The sequence below is a fragment of the Helicoverpa armigera genome, chromosome 6 (genome assembly GCF_030705265.1).
Source record: "Helicoverpa armigera isolate CAAS_96S chromosome 6, ASM3070526v1, whole genome shotgun sequence".
NCBI classification, from domain to species: Eukaryota; Metazoa; Arthropoda; class Insecta; order Lepidoptera; family Noctuidae; genus Helicoverpa; species Helicoverpa armigera.
Genome location: NC_087125.1, coordinates 12,875,227 through 12,894,109, shown reverse-complemented (window position 1 = coordinate 12,894,109; position 18,883 = coordinate 12,875,227). Strand labels below are relative to the sequence as shown.

Below are 18,883 nucleotides of genomic sequence, written 5' to 3'. Positions count from 1 at the left end.
TAAATAAACTGATTATAGAGGTACATCGAAAAAATAAGCTGTGAAGTAGTCGATACCAACCTTCACTCTATTAGAAAGCCGCAGAAAGACAGATTCCTTCTGCAGCGTTGCCTGCCCCTGGTTCTGATTCTGCGACGAAGGCATGCCGACGGCGGGTGTCGGGTCCACCGCCATCTGATCGAAGTCTGACATAAAGTTCTCATTATCTATGATTATGGGATCAACAACTTCTTCAACAATGTTGTTCTCTTTTGGTTTCTCTGTGACAACTTCAACTTTCACATACTTTGGATCAGTTTTTTGTACGGTATCTTTATTTTCCTCTACGACTGTTTCAGTGTTCTTGTCTATTTCAGGCGTTGGTTCTGGCGCCTCTTGTACTGGCTTCTCTTCAGTCGAAGGAAGTTCTTCGATCTTCTCATCAGCTGACTCATGCTGCTCTCTCGGCAACTCCACGGGAACAGCCGTACCTTCAGGTGTAGCTTCCGTCGTTGTTTTCTCTTCCGAAAGAGTGGTCTCATTAGCTTTTTCATCATCAGAAGCTGTACTTTTATCTGGAACTAATTTCACCTCTAGTTCTGAATTTGTCTCACTGCTTACGGCTTGCGGTGACTCATCAACAGTTACATTCATGGTAACATTCAGTTCTGTTTCAAAACTTGTGTTTAAAACAACTTTCTTTTCTTTAATAGCTAAGATATTACAGAGGGCGGCTAAATATTTTCGAGGGAACAAAGCATTCATATAAGCGACGCGTTCATCACTAAACTCTATTGTCTTTGTACTTTTAAAATCTAGTCCGTACTGCTGGCAGATGCCGGTACACTTCAAAGTCTCGCGGAGGAACACCTGACGCACTAAACTCACTAACTTGTCCGAGCTACAGCTAATTAGTTCGTACACTTCATTGTAAAGCGTCTCACTGCAATTATCACACACTATAATATGGCTGGGCGAACAACACCGTTTGTACGTTTCGTCTGTCGACGTATCGTTGTGTTCTAAGGATACGTTTTTAGGAACTTCAGTTTTCACCAGCGCTTGTGCCGCTTTCTTCATTATTGACATCACTGCGTCTCTCGCAGAGCCGAACAGATTCTTGGAGGGCTCTGTTTCAGCAGCAGGAATGTCTGGCACGTCTATTATTTCGTCATCCTCATCCTCGTCAATGTGAGCGGGATGCTGCGAGTTCTCCTTTTCTAAAACTTCGAATTCTGACGTGCCGTACACCTTGAAGAGGGACACCGGGCAGTAGTGCTCGGACCCGTGGTGAGAGAGCATCTCAACTTTGATAAATTTTCCAAATAAATGCGGGTAAAGATCAAAACTCTGCACGTCTCTCATGTCTTGCGCCGCGAACTGGCCGACGCTAGCCCAGTCCCTCGTCGGGAACCGGTCGCTGAAATATACAGCGATATCTTTGGGGGTAGAGGAGAATAGCTCGAAGTTGGCTATTTCAATCTTCTGCGCCTGCACAGCCTCGCAGAGCTCGACGACGAACCAGATGCGGCTGTTGCAGGTGTTGAGCATGTACTCGTCCCTGTTGGGCGACAGGATGGAGCTGGCGGAGCCGGCCTCGGGGTTCACGGCCACGATCTTGGCGCCGCACGCGAGCGAAGCGTAGTTCTTCGATCGCAATTTAGTGCTTTTACTACTAAAATTCGTATTACTATGACTAGGTTGACTCGAGTGGTTTAGTACTGTGTCTTTTTTCTCGGCTTCGGCCAGCTGTTTCTGTGCCCACTCTGAGAACGAGGGTATGTCCTCTTGTGGTGTTTCTGGTTTGACTGGAATGTTTTCTGTTTCTTGTTCTTTCGGTTCGTCGATTTGAGATTCTGTGATGATTTCTATGTCCACCGTCGGCGCTTGAAATGCTTCCTCTACCTGTCTGGTCTCATGCTGCACGGGCTTGGCTTTGACGACGAGCCGTGGTTCAGTGCTTTCCTTCTCCACGTCTTCCGGTGGTTTCTCTGCGTCATCTTCAACGGCGTCGCCGTCGATGATGGAGAATATCTTGGTGTCATTGTGTTCCTCCGAGTCGTTGACGAACAGAAGTTCGTCTGGATGCCTCAATTCCAATTTGGCGTTGTCTGCTAGCGATATGAGCACTGGAGGCTGCCCGGTGTCAGGTAATCTGTAATAGAGGAAAACAGTACTTGTTAGAAATTATTAAAAACTAGTAAGTACAGTTGGAAATTATACCTAATTAAAAAACCTAAGATATTCCCGCTTCGTCGATGTTGCATAAAACATTACATTTTGAAATTACATCATAAAGTCTACTTTTTATTGCTTCATTAAATCTCTAATGATATTAATTTCCATAATTCACGAATAATTAACCGCAAAAATTACAATATTGCAGACGATTTTTAATAAGCTTTGGATTCATATCTCTTCCACATAATATGAATTTTGCAACACAAACGATAACTAGACAGTATGAAAATGGGAACAAATATAATGACCACCATAAAATGCTTTGATACCCTAAGTTTTGTAACCAGAAATATCTACTGAACACCAGAAAAATAAAGTCTAAAAATGTAATAGTACCAGCTATTTTAGTCACGACTTCACTTTAAATTGTATTCGACCACCAAATTTAGTAAATGATCACCAACTCTTGACGACCAAGTTAATGTATTATTTTTGCCTAAATAAGTCACTGTGATTGCCATAAAATGTAGGCTTATTACCAAATAAAGTCTTAAGATGCCATATTAAGTTATGTGTCCGGCTTGCAATGCATGCGTGAGTGTCAGTATGACGAGTGACAGGGGAAAATGGAAGAAAATGACATATTGCGCCGACCCCAAGTAAAATTGGGAACAGGGCAGGAGAAAGAAGAAGAAGAATGTGTTTCTCAATACACTCCCTCGAAAACACGCTCTTATCGCACTGTTTAGAGGCATGTAATAGACAATTGTCCACCCTAGTGCAGGAAAAGGGTCCCCATAATGTTATAACTCTTATTGTATCAGACCGAACTTATTTTTTTGGAGTCAGTTTACTTAAACAGGATACAAGATGTAAAAACTTTGATTTTTATTTTATATTAAAACGCTGGTATAATTTTGATGATCATTTACTACTTTTGGTGATCATTTACTACTTTTGGGATAACAATGATTTATTTGGACTCATTTTGCTTAAATATTTGGCTATGATCTTACTTTAAAATGGTGGTATAATTTTGGTGATCATTTACTATTTTTGGCTTACACATGATTTATTTTGGAGTAATTTCACTTAAATAGGATAGCAAATTGTTAAAACTTTGGTGATAGTTTTACATTAAAATGCGAGTTTCATTTTGGTGATCATTTACTATTTTTGTCTGCTATTTGTTACTATATCTGGTGATCAGTTAAACATAAGCCTATGAAAATCTGTACACATATCAGATTTCCAGCAAACAATCTACCAATCCGAGACCATTACATAAACTAGATAGACCAATAAAAAATGTGCCGCATTCTACCGATATCGGTTCGCTAGGGCGCGCCCATACCGCATTGCTGGTCGGACCACACAGCCGACAATGGGACGGAATATCTCGCCAAGATTTCATACGATTTATGATCATTGGCTTCAATGAGCGCAATTGAAACAAGCGTTCCTGCGAACACTATAGAGATGTGATGTTGTTAAATAATTGTGGAGGGCGATGGACTGGTCTATAAGATTTTATTGTGTTGACGTGGTATACTTTGTAGTCCTATTAAATGATAAATTACCCATATTGTTTTACACATAGTATGTATGTGGAAGGATATAGAGGAAGATGACGACCAAAGAAACGATGGATGGATTGTGTGAAATTTGATATGGTATGAAAGAATGTTACTTGTGAGATGACGGCAGATAGGATAGAATGGAAGGAGAAAACATGCTGCGCCGACCTCAAATAAAATTAGGATAAGCGCAGGAGGATGTCTCATATTTTTCTTCAATAAAATAATAAGTGGGCCCAGTGATTACATAAAACTGGGTTGACCAAAGTACTCGAAAAAATACAGCCTCAATTTTGCGTCCAAAATAATACATTAATTTTAAGAACCTATTTTCGTGTTCAAATCTGCCTCGCATAAGATAGCTTGAAGCGTTAAATCGATCCCAAAAAATCAGGTCACAATTTTCCACATTATGAATTTTGCTTTCGTCCCTAGTTTTTTCGTTTTCTCTTATCGTGTATTGGGTTCAAGGTTTCGTGTTGTAAGAGCCAATCATGTGTAATTGGGGACAATTTTCATGATTAGACACAGTCTTCATTTTCAGATGTTCCGAGTGACCGTGTCAAGGAAAACGTCTGGTTATCTTACTTTGATCATTTTCAGTAGGTATGTAGATTTATTTTATGTTTATTTGCGACAAGACTGTTTCAAGTTGATATGTGTGCTTTATAAAAACATGTATCTTTTGGAGTTACGACTCATCATCTTGCCAGAGAGATAGTTAACGTAAATATGCTTCATACAACAGGAAATGTGTTTACATGTCAATATAGTGGATTCGCAAGTGTACTATTGTATCTTTTGTGTAACAAAATTTTAAGACTGTGTTGTTTTCATTGTGCCTTCTTTATTTGTATATTCTATTGTCCCTTTTAATTTTATAGATGTTGTTTGTTTATGTTTTCATTTATTATTGTGTAGTATTGTGTCCTGTCTATCGCATTAGGTTAAGATAAACTTGCAACTTGCCTTTCCCCAACTATGTTTGAGTCTGCTCCCAGTCTTACTGGATGCAGCTGAGAACCAGTTTTTCACTAGGAATGACTTTTGTTGACGAATTATTCTATATTATGTATATTTACGCAGCTTAAAATATCTTAATAACGTGGCGTAATAATTAAGAATTAAGTATGACCAAACTATCTTAAATTTCGTACTTCGAAACCACAGCACTAATCCAATCTAGGTTCTCGATTTCAACTGTCGAAAGGCTCATTTAATTTCAATAAGTTGGAGATCGATTTTAATTTCTGTAAGTGGATTCCGAATTAAAAACCGAAGAACGTTCTTCGGTTTTGTGGAAATGAGGTCAGAGGTATACTTGAACAGGTAAGTATGCAGTATTGGAGTAAAATTGTTTATAGAAAGTATTCTTATAAAATATTGAAACAATTTGGAAAGTCGCTCTGAAATACATGTAAAGAATTAACGGTTGATGGTTTTTTTTCTCTCTTTCATTTCGAAAATTGAAAGAGAGAAAAAAAACGAAATCCATTTTGATACAATTTTGAGCACATAAATGACCTAAATGCGCAATATCATAATAGGTACGACTGATATTTTTATAATGCACTTATTATGTATTTTAGTAATATCCCATAGCAATTATACTGGTTGCATAATGTTAATACTATTACAACATTTTGTAATATTTTTGATTTCGATACGCATCACAAACAATATATCGCAGTCATTGTTGATTTAAATCGGTCAGGGTTTTGATAAAACACTATGAAAGTAGTTACTAAACGAAAATAAAACTGCTCTAAATATAACATAGGTACTAAAAATATAACGATAAAACGACGGTTTATGCCGGAAAAAGCTCGAATACTGCATAGTTTTTCTATCCACGGAAGGAATGATTAAGATTGAATCAGTCATTGCAGAGATTATTGCCAACAAATAAGTTTACAGTAAAAAAAACTGTACTTATTATTTTAAGAAACAAAGGTAATATCGTTTTCAATGATTAATTACTGTATCAATTACCTATAGTTTGAACAACAATATCGATGTTACAATAAAGTTAAATATATCGAGTGACAGACAGACATAATTCGATATGTAGGAAGCGCTGATTCATATTCCATTTTAGTTTAATATCGTGTCACTTTTGGAAAATTGCAAAGAAGCCTACTACTTATCAAATTGCATGAACATATACTTACTCCAATATCCTACTTATATTATAAATGTGAAAGTTTGTGAGAATGTATGGATGTATGTTTGTTATTCAATCACGCAAAAACGGCTATACCGATTTGATTGAAATTTGGTATGTAGATAGGTGATACCCTGGATTAACACATAGGCTACTTTTTACCAACACACCACGCGGGCGAAGCCGCTGGCGGAAGCTAGTTGAATCATAATTGGCAATAAAACCGACTTTTTAATGTAAGCAGCTCGGTTAGCGCTACATCTGACCTTTGGATTCGATTCTCCGGCTGGCCAATGGATTTATTCGTATGTCAAATTAATGGCAAAAGGCTTGCTTTTATTGTATTTCTTTTTTGTCATTAATTGTCTAAGCTCAATTGATGAGCCCCATCGGTGCACCGAGAAAAGTGCGGTACGCCATTTTAGCTAAGACAAACTCTACTAAGGTACATGTAAGTATGATACGACACCTACACCTCAGCCTTTTTATACACAACGCTTACAAGGACATGAACAGCAACTTTTTTATATAGAAATATAACTACACAACAAAAATATTCAGTTTCAGCGAAGCTTCAAATTACATGCTGTCAATTTGTCATTCATCGAGATATTTATGAAATATGAAGCATTTTCCAAAAGGGCCTTGCGACCAAGGTGTGGCCAGCCTTGTACTGAAAAACTATTAAAACAGAGGTCGCTATGAAATAGCTGTAAAATGAACAGTTGTGTTTGACAGAAAACCCTGAAACTTGGCCGAGGTATATTGTTGTTTCTAATTAATGGTATTTTTAACTCTACACAAAAGAAAACTGGCTCAAAGCTTTGGAAATTATAAGGTTCAGCTCAACTTCGTGGTTGTGGTAACTGAGAACCGATTGTACTTAGGCAGGTAAGTATGTTAAGCTGCACTAGCTTGGTCAGGCCACGGATTTATGACTAATAAACATGGCAAGGCCCTCCCTTACCTCGGAGAGCACGAAAAGCCTTTTCATTGATATTTCCTGGAAGGTAAACTGAGCATGTGTTGGTATTTCCAAACCTTATGCACATACTCTTGGGACATGAACTCCTGGTATATGTCTATGGGTCTTTGCTATGGTCAGTTATTTAAAGTTAGACCGCCATGAATCAAGTCTGGAGAAAACACCTTTCTTCCAAAGATATTCTCAAACAAAAAATGCTTACGTGCAAAATATCTTGGTGAGTCCTTGGTGGCCACCGTACGACAGCAGTTGACATATAAGCAGGGCCGCCAGCAGCGCGCGCGCCGGCGACATCCTGCAACCGGCGCCGGCGCATTGGCGACGCGCCGATACACCTATCACGACACGACACGACAACGCACGACACGACACGACAAACGCACGACACGACACAACCGTGCGACGCACACGACAACAATCACACTTTTATACACAATTATTATTACACACTTGAGTTTCTAGATAAAGTCGTGCGACACAGTTTTTTCACCTTTTTATTTTAAAGTTTAGTTTAGTTCTGGTAGTGTCCATTCGTCTTTCAGAAGTAGTATAGCCTGTTAAAGGAATCGGTAATGTATTACGGATGTTTGCAAAACAAGGACTGTGTGAAATGGCGGTACACAATAGGTTTTGTCTTGTCTTAAATCTGGTGTTTTGTTTGGTCAAACGAGGATATTGAGAAATGCTATGACGAATTCTGAATAGGGAAGTTTTGGGTTATTATAATCGGCGTATGGTTAGATTTGAACCGCTCGTGACAAGTCAATAATATATTAAGCAATGGCGTTATTTATACGAATGACTACTTCCGTCATAAATATCAGATCATGGTCCAATTTATCAGTTCACTAAATTGTTATGTACGAAGGTTTGTACTCATCGCAAAGAGAAAATAAAAGAGCAAGTGTGTGTAGTATTATAAGATCATAAAGGCGTATGTTTACAACTACAACAATCAACAGATGACAACAAAGCCTTGTTGGCAGTGTCTTGTGTCAATCTGTTAATGTTGTGTGTGACACTGGAAACAAGTGTCAATTTGTACAATTATACATGTAGTAGCCTATTTACATTTACACATTTTGGATCCTCTGTCAATGTTCCTTTAATTGTTTTTTTTTTGCTATTATACTTTTGTCTGTCTACATTTTTACCTCATCTCAAATGAAAGCAATTTCTGAATACAATAGTTACCTATTTATTTTCTGTTGCATGTCCAATAGTTGCAGCATTTAAGTCGATATATATTTTTCGACACCCATTCACAAATTCGTCATTAACCTACTAGTTACATCCTTTACCAACTTGTAAATACCAAATTATTGCTTAGTCAAAACCCGTCTTTACTAACAAATATTAAGTCATAGACCAACACAAAATTATAGTAGGTAAGTAACCGATACCATCATCATTCATCATCATCATCAGCCTATCGCAGTCCACTGCTGGACATAGGCCTCTCCAAGCGCACGCCACTGAGATCGATTTTCGGCTTCTCGATACCGATACTAGCTTCATGTAAATTTCCTCTGAATACAGTACAACATTCTTCTATCGTACATAACAGCAATACGAGAAACAATGATTGGTAACAACATTGACGCAGTAACAGAGCAAAGCATAAACAGTGACTACCGAATGAATGAAATTCTTGTTTAAGTCAATTTCGTGGAAGCAGTTGTACAATATGTATTGGTTATGGTAAGAATGAAAAGTATTTACTATTGTACGGCTTATTTCTGAAAGGTTTTCCACGAAAACTAGTAGGTACTACTCTTTTGAAAGTGTGTCATAAGATACTTAGATTCTACAAAGTCTGCATATTAGATGGCCTATCTGAAGTCTTTGGCCTTACAAATCATAATTTCCCTAGTCTTTTCCCAACTATGTTGGGGTCGGCTTCAGTCTAACCAGATGCAGCTAAGTACCGATGTTTTACAAGAAGCGACTACCTATCGGACCTACTTATCCCAGTCACTCGGGCTACCGATTACCCCTTGGTTAGACTATCAAACTTTCTGGCATCTGACTTCCTGTAAAGACTGCCAAAGATGTTCAAAAGACATGATTCAAATTAATACGCACAAACTTAAAACGCAAGTCACATCTTAAAACCCCCGATTACAAAGTAATTTAAGTAATATTATCGCTCCGCATAACTAAGGTTGTCGACTGACACATAACTCCTCGCTCCACGTGTGTTGGACTAAACAATAAGCATCGGTTACAATGTAACATATCAGATGACGTTTCGCTCACCCGTGGGAATTGCGTAACGAGTAGTGACGTGCACATTCGGATAAACGCGGTTTTTCTCAGTGCGGTTTTATTTATTTAACGTGTGAAATGTCACTCAATGTTCACATAGATAGACACATATTCTATGTGAAAATCTATTATTTACGGGGCAGTTTATAAATTTTATAATCCTTTTGTGTTTTTACATGTGTGTTATTTCTGATACGGCTGGGATCTAGACTTGTTTCTGTAGGTAAAAGGTTGTGTGGGGCTTAGGGATTATTCGAAAGAGTTACCGTGGCTCTGGTACCTACAGGGCTTTAGAATGAACATGGACCTCACCCAGAGCGGGAGGGGTCGTTTGGTGATGCCTCAGAAAAAAAAGAAAAAAAAATCTTATAAGATTATCTTATCAAAAGTCATGTATCCGATTAGCAAAATATTATACTGCTTTGATGAAAATTGCAACAGCAAAAAAAAACAGAACTATACAACAATGCATGTCATGCATGCATGGATATACATAATATATAATAGACATTTACGTATTACCTACATATTGTGCGTCTTTACAATAAATCACAGTTGCACTGAAGACAATAGTCACTTGATATTATTTATTTAGAAATGCACAATCACAAAGATAATGAAGTGTTTGGTGTAATAGATAGCCCAGAAGTTTTCAAAAACTGTGCTGTCAGTGTTCTTTACGTATTGTATAATTAATTTTGATATGCGGATTATTTAATTTGTGTATTCAAATAAAGATGATTACTGATCTAGACACACGGCAGTGTGTCCGCCAAGTTCGAGCAAAAAAGCGACACACCGGCCGTGGGTTATATTACACGAACCATTTCGGGCCAAATTCGACCCCCCTATAACTCAAAATCTATTTTATTTACGCATATCAAATTTCTAGTATCTGTTGAGACCCCCTCACTTATCTAAAATACAAAATTTCATTAATATACCTATTGTAGGTCTTGAGATATTGACGTCAGAAAATCGCTATTTTTACTATACACTCACTGACTGACTGACTGACTCACTCATCAAAAACCTAGACCACTTCCAATGGTCGTATTGACTTGAAATTTGGCATGGAGGTAGGTCTTTATGTCAAGGTAAAGGAAAAAATCTGAAAATGGCCAAGTGTGAGTCGGTTTCAAAATAATGAAGGTATTTATACCCCTAAGGAACTAAAACGAACTAAATTTATCTATATTTATATAATATATCTTCGAATGGTCGTACCGATCTGAAATTCATTACAAAGGTTTGTATTTAGTCAAAGTAAAGTAAAAATCTGAAAACGGCCAAGTGTGAGTCACTTTAGAAAATAACGAATGTGTAACTTTGATCCACGAACATAATATATGATAACATGTCATGTCAGTCAGTTGGTAAATCTAGGCCATTTAGTTAATCTAGTTTATTTCTTTGTAAGAAGCATAGTGCATATTCAAAACTTAATAATAAGAAAACAATAAAATAAACAACCTTACAAAAATAAATGAAATCCCACCCAAAACAAAAATGTGAAAGACTGCCAAGTTCGATGAAATGGGAATACTTCGCCTATAAAAGAAGTGAGATCTGAATAAGTACCAAGTTCCATACACATACCTTAGTTAAAAATAGTTACTTTTTAATGATGTTACTTGTCAAGTTTTAATAGAAAATTAAATACTTGATTCATTGCGTTTAGTAGGTTTATAACAAGGTGCGTGAAAACTTGCCAAGTAACATCATTAAAAAGTAACTATTTTTAACTAAGGTATGTGTATGGAACTTGGTACCCATTCATCGATCTCATATTGGCAATAAGGCAAGAATGAAAAAGAAAGTATAAGTTTCAATAAAATTCCAATTATTTATTTATATTATATCGATAGGAAGGAAGTTTAAATGGCTTCATATTATGCAACAAGCGACATAAAAAATATGTAAAATTATTTAGTTTAGGTAATCAAGCTGTGTATTTAAAATTATTTTTTATATCTACTGCGGAAAAAAAGTGCAAAATTACGTAAACATAATAAAAATATGAGGAAACGTAAATGTTGTAATTAATGTACATTAATTATATTGTCATTGCAATTAATTAGCTTTGCGGTATCAGACGTTTCATCATATCAATATTTGTATTATCTGTAAGAGCACTTTAACAACACAAGATTATTTAGAAGACTGTAAACTCAATTATTTGCGAAAGAGTAATTTTGTAGTTATTTTCTATGTAAGTAGTGTAATTTTATCAGTATTCACATATAAGTATCATAATCCACACTTAAAATATGGCGCCTAGGTTCGCTATCATAAACTCAGTACTTAGCTCCATTTAAACGCTGTCTCAATCTCACCAGACAATTTATGCATAAACAAAACAATTACAAAACTTCAATGATAAATAATTAGCACCTTTAACAAAACAACAACACTAACTTTATAAAATGAATGTGCAAACAACATTGCAAACAGATATTAAACTATCCGAACGCAATATCGACAACAATTCGGATATTTATCCGAAAACCGCCACCTCGAGTTACCGACTAGTCGACATTACGCAAGTTCCCAACACTACGGTACCATAGAGCATAGCCTTTATCAGTAGGCCAATAAACTAATTAAGTTTACTTGCAATAGTTCCAACTTATCTGTAAACTATGAATTATTGAATAGTTCTAGCTTATCGAGTGACGTAGATATTGTAAACTGATTCGGAATTCAGTTAGTTTCGCGTGGTTCTATTTGAATTTGTTTTAGTATCTCGACCAATAAATAGCTTGTCTTTGGCAATATGGCCGCGGTAGCGTGGGCTATGGGTCGGGAGTTCGAAACTTGCGATATTAACTTGAGTTGTAATAGGAAAGCTTTTAAGTGAAATATTTTTAAAGTGACAGAGTTTTATTTACGCCAGGATAAGCTGAAATTAATTGGCTGTTTGGAAGTGTGAAATTATAAGTAAAGTTGTCACTGAACTTATTTTTGGATTATTCGATAATTTAGCTCTCAGTTTATAGCCTATTTTGCCGTAATCCTTACTAAAAGAAAATTTAGGGAAACACAACTTCACAGAGAAATCTGATCTTTTCAATTTCATGTCAGATTATTATAACTAAAAGTCGCCACGTACAAAGCCGTGAGAAACCAGCCATTATTAAATTAATTTCCTTTTATCTACTAAATCTATTTATAAGGCCACAGTCGAGGCTTTCCTAGAAGCCGAGGCATGTAGTATGAAAGTGGAGCAGAGTGTATCAGCTGCCCAGCGAACCTAGTAGGTCAGGTTGGGTTAGAAATGGGTCAACTTGTCTCAATTGTGGAAGCTGTTTGAGAAAGATTTTATCTGTAGAAATTGTGTGTTGTGGGAATTAATGGAGTTTTCATTGTGATTAGATGACATGTTTATGAGACCAAAAATGATCTTTCTTTTGATAAATAGGTTACCGTTCTATTTTTTAGATTTTTTGTTGCCCTAAATTCGGGTAATATAATCCCAGTTCTTTTTACATTACCGAGGGATGCTTTGGACAAACTGTACTGCAACAGTGGAATATTTTACACGGCCGTTGGTCGTACTAACTAAAAAGACGTAAATCTATGGAGATTTACGTCACTTTTTTTGCACATACATAAAGCCCATGTATAATATGCACCTCTAGGTACAAGTTTTATTAATTAAATTAACCATCACTTTATAAAACACCATCAGACTAACGACGCATCGATCACGTACTTTCCATTTCAATCAGGCATATATCAATATTGGTTCAGCCCGTATCAATTTATAAGCTGTGTGGCTATAGTATAGCTTTCGCTGGGAGCAATGGCCGAAGTGGGCGGCCAGGTTGCATAGGCAGTCGGTTGGTAAGGGTAAGGACGTTAATTATGTGTGAATTTTTTTATCATTTTTTTTTTATTTTTTCATAAAAAATGTTTTTTCTTCGTCTCAAAAATTTGGCACGAAATATATTTCCTTTTGACTGACTTTGTAATGTTTTATCGTATCTAAAATCATGATGTTTAAGTAACCTAAAAATAAAAAAAAAGTAGTGGTCGTGGTAAGTATATTTTTAGAAGTTGTTTACCTTTTCGTTGGTAGGTTATTTATCATGTTTTTTATTTAGCCGATTTCATTACATGATGTTACATAACACTCAAATATAAATATTTCTTAATGGCTATACGTATTTTATTGCTTGTAGCAAAATATTATGTCATTTAATTTTATTTATAGAATTTTAGTGTCCTTTTGAGAGTTATCAAATTATGCAATAGATAAGATATCTATCATGAGCTAAAGGTCATCTAGTCAATTTAAAATTTCTAGAACAGCTGTTGTTTACCTACAAATAAAAACAAAAACACTGATATCTTGCATAAGATTCTATTTCTGTAATCTGTTATATTTTCGACTTTAATCTTTACATCTCTAAATGTCAATTTGTTTGCGTTCTTCTAATGACAAATATTACACAATAACGTTGCAAATGATCAATGTAACTGATGCTATGTAATTAATATATTCATGTCGTGTCTACAACGGCGCATGTCTACCCATCACAATCAATTATACAATTAAACATCACGATTGATCGCATCATCTAGGAAGAAAAATCGTCTCGGAAGCTGATACGTGTAGACAATATCATATTTAATATTCACGATTTGTTTCAATCTATATTTAGTGTTGGAATATATTGGAATTTACCTCTATTATTATAATAAGGAAAAGAAGTATCTCATAAAAAACACTTAAAGAAAACTTAAGAAAAAAAAACTCTAAAGAAACAAAATAAATACGAATTTGTTTTAAAATTAAAACTAAGTATATTCCATAATTTTTAAACACCAGCTAACGACGCGGCGACGTAGTTACTGGACGATCCCCCTCGCATTCTGTTACTAGGTAGAGAGAGATATTATTAGCGAGTTCAGTCGTGCATCCAACGCCCTGCATCGTTGGAATGTCGCAAAAACTAAACTATTCATATGAAGAACTCGCATCGTACACTCAACAGCCTTCGACAGAATCCGCGTCCACTCTAGGTTAACGGGATACTTTATGCGAAACCAGGTTTATCGATACCACAGTAGTTACTCAAGTGCCAATAAATATCTTGATAACTATTACATTTACAATTAGTAAATTCAGGAATAATGTTACTGTCTGATTGAATATGGAGTTTATGGGGACCAAAGGTACTTAAGATGTGGAAACAAGCAGCTAAGTTTTCCCGGAATTTAACATGCTACTCAATCATGTAGGTACACAATTTATAGAGATAGTAATTAAAATAGCAATCAATAAGCAATACATAAACCAATATAAACACAAGTAATTGCTGACCTCAGGCAAATGGCAAAAATAGACAAAGTAAATGCAATCAAAATAACACCAATTAAGCTTTATCTATAAGATCGCCCAGATCCTGACCGCAGATATTAACAACTTTAGTCAAAAATAGTTTTTATGACATAACAGATAAAGATCATAATGCCATCGATGACTTTGAAGTCTCATAGAACGAAAAGGGGACTAAAGTCGTTTGCAATAATAAATCTGTGCTGCAGCCGAACAGTCAGATAATTAATCAAAATCCACAAGCAATTTATTGGTGCTAACAAATCAAATGCAGAGAATGCAGTTTTGACATGCAATCCTGACGATAACTATGAGAAAATGTGTTGGGAAGTCTGTTTCTCAATCAAATCATCTAACTTTAGACAGATGGTTATAGAAATTCTTCATGCTCAAGCGGAGGATCAAATTAATCAGGTACATTTACGTCAAAACTTGGATGAAATTTATCTATTATGGCCAGATTTCTCGTCTCATGGTACACCTGTGATAAAACTAGAATCTCGCCGTACTATAGATGAGCGAATGTATTGAGCGCTTGTTAACGATTCTAAGACCAGTTTGAGCAAGGTTTCAGCCGGGAAAAGCGAGACCACCAGACTGATTTTTAAGTCGTGAGAATTTTTATAAAGAAAGAATATTAAAGAATGGAAGGCCTTTTTGGCAAAATTGAAAGATCTGAATATAATAAGTTCGTAAAGGACACTGAAACGGCATTTGAACGGTGCTAAGTCAAATCCCACGTACGCCCACAGTCAGTGGGCGAGTCATTACGAACTGTCGCTGCAAAGCTTGCAATACTACTGTTTACTGCCCCATTGTCTTAGCATGGCGAAATCAGCGGCGCAGTGACAGCTATTGTGGATGGCTGAGAGGTCCACGGGTCAATCTAGGTTGTTAATTGAATATTTTGTTTATTGGTCACTGTTAGTTACAAATGCGGCTGATTAGATATAAATTGGCCATATTTTAATGTTACAGGCAATTTTCGAAACTGCCGCAAGCACCGTACCACTTAAAAGACTAGGCAAACTCTTAAGATAACATAGCACTGGTCTTACGCAAGCGAGGCTAAAACTTATATTTACCAACAACAAACAGCGAGAAGAAACATCAAATTGCAGATAATATTTACAAAATTACAATCTTGACATATGCATGCAAAATTTATTGATAGCCTTCTTATATTTGCAAAAGATTAACAAATATGACACCCATTTTTAATATTTACCAAACACCTAATCATATTTATAATGTGCTTCACTATTTTACGATGACACTTGATTCTTTCTACTTGGAAAACATTAAAAGCAAACGTTGATTTACCCCAAATTTCGCGTCCATGATAAACTGTGAAATAAACCATACGGTGACATCATATCCCAAAGCCAATTCTAATCTGGGTGCTTTTACAGTCGCAAGCGCAGAAACAGCTGACCTACTGAACGAGGGAACGAATGAACCATTGAATGATTTGTGTAACAAGACGGGAACGATCTAATCTCAATACAATTTATATAAACAATGATTTTATTAACTGAAGAGAAAGCTACGGAGGAATTATTTGAAATAGTAAAAGTTGATTAAGCTATTTATTGATGAGCAGTCATTAAGTGAATGAACGTTTCTTGTTACATTAATTACATCAGCGCGTTCATCATACTGCTAATGATTAATAACAACCGGGTTAAAGATCGATAGAAATAGAGTAAGATTAGCTTATTGACCTTTGGTATTCGTCATCTGAATTTGCATTTCTTTTGTTCATTTTCGATTCTAGAACTTCTGCCGCTAGTGTTTTCATCTTCCTCTTGTCTTCATCATCATCATCATCATCCTCCGAGCCTTTTCCCAATCATGTTGGGGTCGGCTTCCAGTCTAACCGGATTCAGCTGAGTACCAGTGCTTTACAAGAAGCGACTGCCTATCTGACCTCCTCAACCCAGTAACCCGGGCAACCCGATGCCCCTTGGTTAGACTGGTGTCAGACTTACTGGCTTCTGACTACCCGTAACGACTGCCAAGGATGTTCAATGACAGCCGGGACCTACAGTTTAACGTGCCATCCGAAACACAGCCAATGGTGTCTAAGATATACTTAGAAAGTACATACAAACTTAGAAAAGTTGCATTGGTACTTGCCTGACCTGGGATCGAACCCGCGCCCTCGTACTTGAGGTTGGTCATTTACCCACTAGGCAGCTTAATTATTCCTACATCTTAAGAATCTGTGGTATCGTTATTATTATTATCTGTTATACCAATCCCTTTAGCTGTTTTCTACAATTTCCGTGCGTAATTAGCCTACGTATATTGCAACAATTATTATCACAATCCCTAAATTCTCCAAGTTCTGCCATGTTTCTTAGAACATTCACAAGTTTCCCATTCATGTTTTGATTCTTCAATTACGCTATTCGACTAACATTATATTCATTGCGTTTCGCGATTACCGTTGCACTCGAGTATTGCAATGGCAATTGAAATGGTACTATCATAAATACTGACAGCTCGGTGTTCAGCCAACAAGTACCTCTTCAATTTAGTATTACAGTTCGAAGATAGGATTGTTATTGAATACTGATAGGTATTCAGTTTTTAGAACAACATCTCACTAAGTACGTATCTATTCCACATAATTATCTTGATTTTCAACATTCCAAAACCAGTCTTGTAATCTATTTTTAACAATTCTGCATTTGTATTAAGATATGGAAAATATAAGACATTTAGATAACATTTTATTAGTATATTAATTAATTATGATAAGCAGAAATGATATGTTAAAGACGTTCTAGTATTTTCTCCACGAAGAGTAAGATGAGAAATACTTAGATATAAATGAGACAATAATACAATTTATGTCAGCTAGCAGTCAATAAGATAATTAAGATATTAATATAGGCAAGAGACATACGCACGAGTCACATAATCCCACTGATAATATTAAACTACTATAGTAAGTACTCTCTTTATCAGAGAACATAATTTCTCATTTGCGTCGAAGTGGCGAGGGGTCAAAAGTTACCGTACGCAAGCGTGTAGCAATTTGTTTCAATTTTCATATGTATTCTCAAGTTTATCTTCGACACTATCGATTAATGAACGAAAACATCGTGAGAAAATCTGGAAACGATAATCCAACACATGCTATAAACGCTAAAGTATAAAGTGTATGAGTTACAAACTATTAAAGCCCAATATCTGAAGCTAAGGAGCTAAAAATTGCCAAGAAGATAGGATAAGTGTAATGAGATAGTACCTACGACGTACACTAGCACGTGATTGTAGCCACAACAAACAACTAATAAAGAAAACATATGACTGTCATCGCAAATCCGCATAGTTAATAGATTCGATGACCACGCGACCGCCAGTGATCTAGAAACCTCGTCGCACGCGCCGCACTAATATTCAAAACAACCGCATTATTTGTCAAACGTGACTTTCGAACGGTAACACCGCATATCGATACCGTAAACACACACTCCATTATGGATGAACGGAAGCCTATAGACGGTGAAGAATTTTTTGATATGATGACGTTCATGAGTCATTCGAGAGAAAAAATTTGAAGTGCAAAAGTACAATGTTGAGGAAGTTTAACTTCCAGCTAAAGAAACGGATTTAGCCGTCAATAACAATGGAGCATTACATTTCTTAGAAAAGGTAGACCATCCAAATAATATAGCACAATAGAAGTTAAGCAAAAGGATAGGTATTATAGAAACAGCTGTAGAATAGGACAGAAATTTTCTTGAGATGAGCTATCCACACACAATACTGTAATATTGACCAATTGCAAAGTTTCGTCATTGTTTAAAAAATGAAGCTACTGTTTACTTGGTAATCAATAATTGAGATACGGTGATGAAATTATAAAATGTATATGTGCTCACTGTGCATGAAATCACAAATATTTCGGAATCCAATTATTTTGTGCAATTCGATGTTTGCTATCTTCATGATCTGATGCATGAAGCATGCAATATTATTCATTGCGATATCAATGATGAGATCAACTACTAAACACTGTGAATAGGTCTAGGTAGGCATCTCCCACGATCTATTGCTGATGATGTTTTTATTATAAACTTTTCCAATGAAGAGTTATGAGCTGATTCAAACAGGTTCAACCTAGTTTATGTAGAAGACCTTGACTTGACACACGTTCGTGATCAGAAGCTACTTATAACGGACTTAGTTGTAGACATCGAAAGAGAATCGACATGAGCTGTTAATGCGATTGGTTATAGCTACTCTATAGTTCCTGTTAATGGTAGATATTGTACATGTTATGTGCCATTATTAAATACTTTAAATGAGGACAGGTGGCGTAAAACCCATCGTTTTAATGGGTCGTCACCACATGATGGATATACTGTGAC

General features: G+C 36.2%; 1 protein-coding gene across 1 annotated transcript in view; it reads right to left on the bottom strand.

The window, feature by feature from the left end:
- Window positions 1-18,883, bottom strand: part of LOC110379687 (SUN domain-containing ossification factor) — a 79,405-nt gene that overhangs the window by 1,469 nt on the left and 59,053 nt on the right. The window contains 1 exon segment of the mRNA XM_021339445.3: window positions 61-2,134. Within this exon segment, the coding sequence (XP_021195120.3) occupies window positions 61-2,134 (2,074 nt within the window).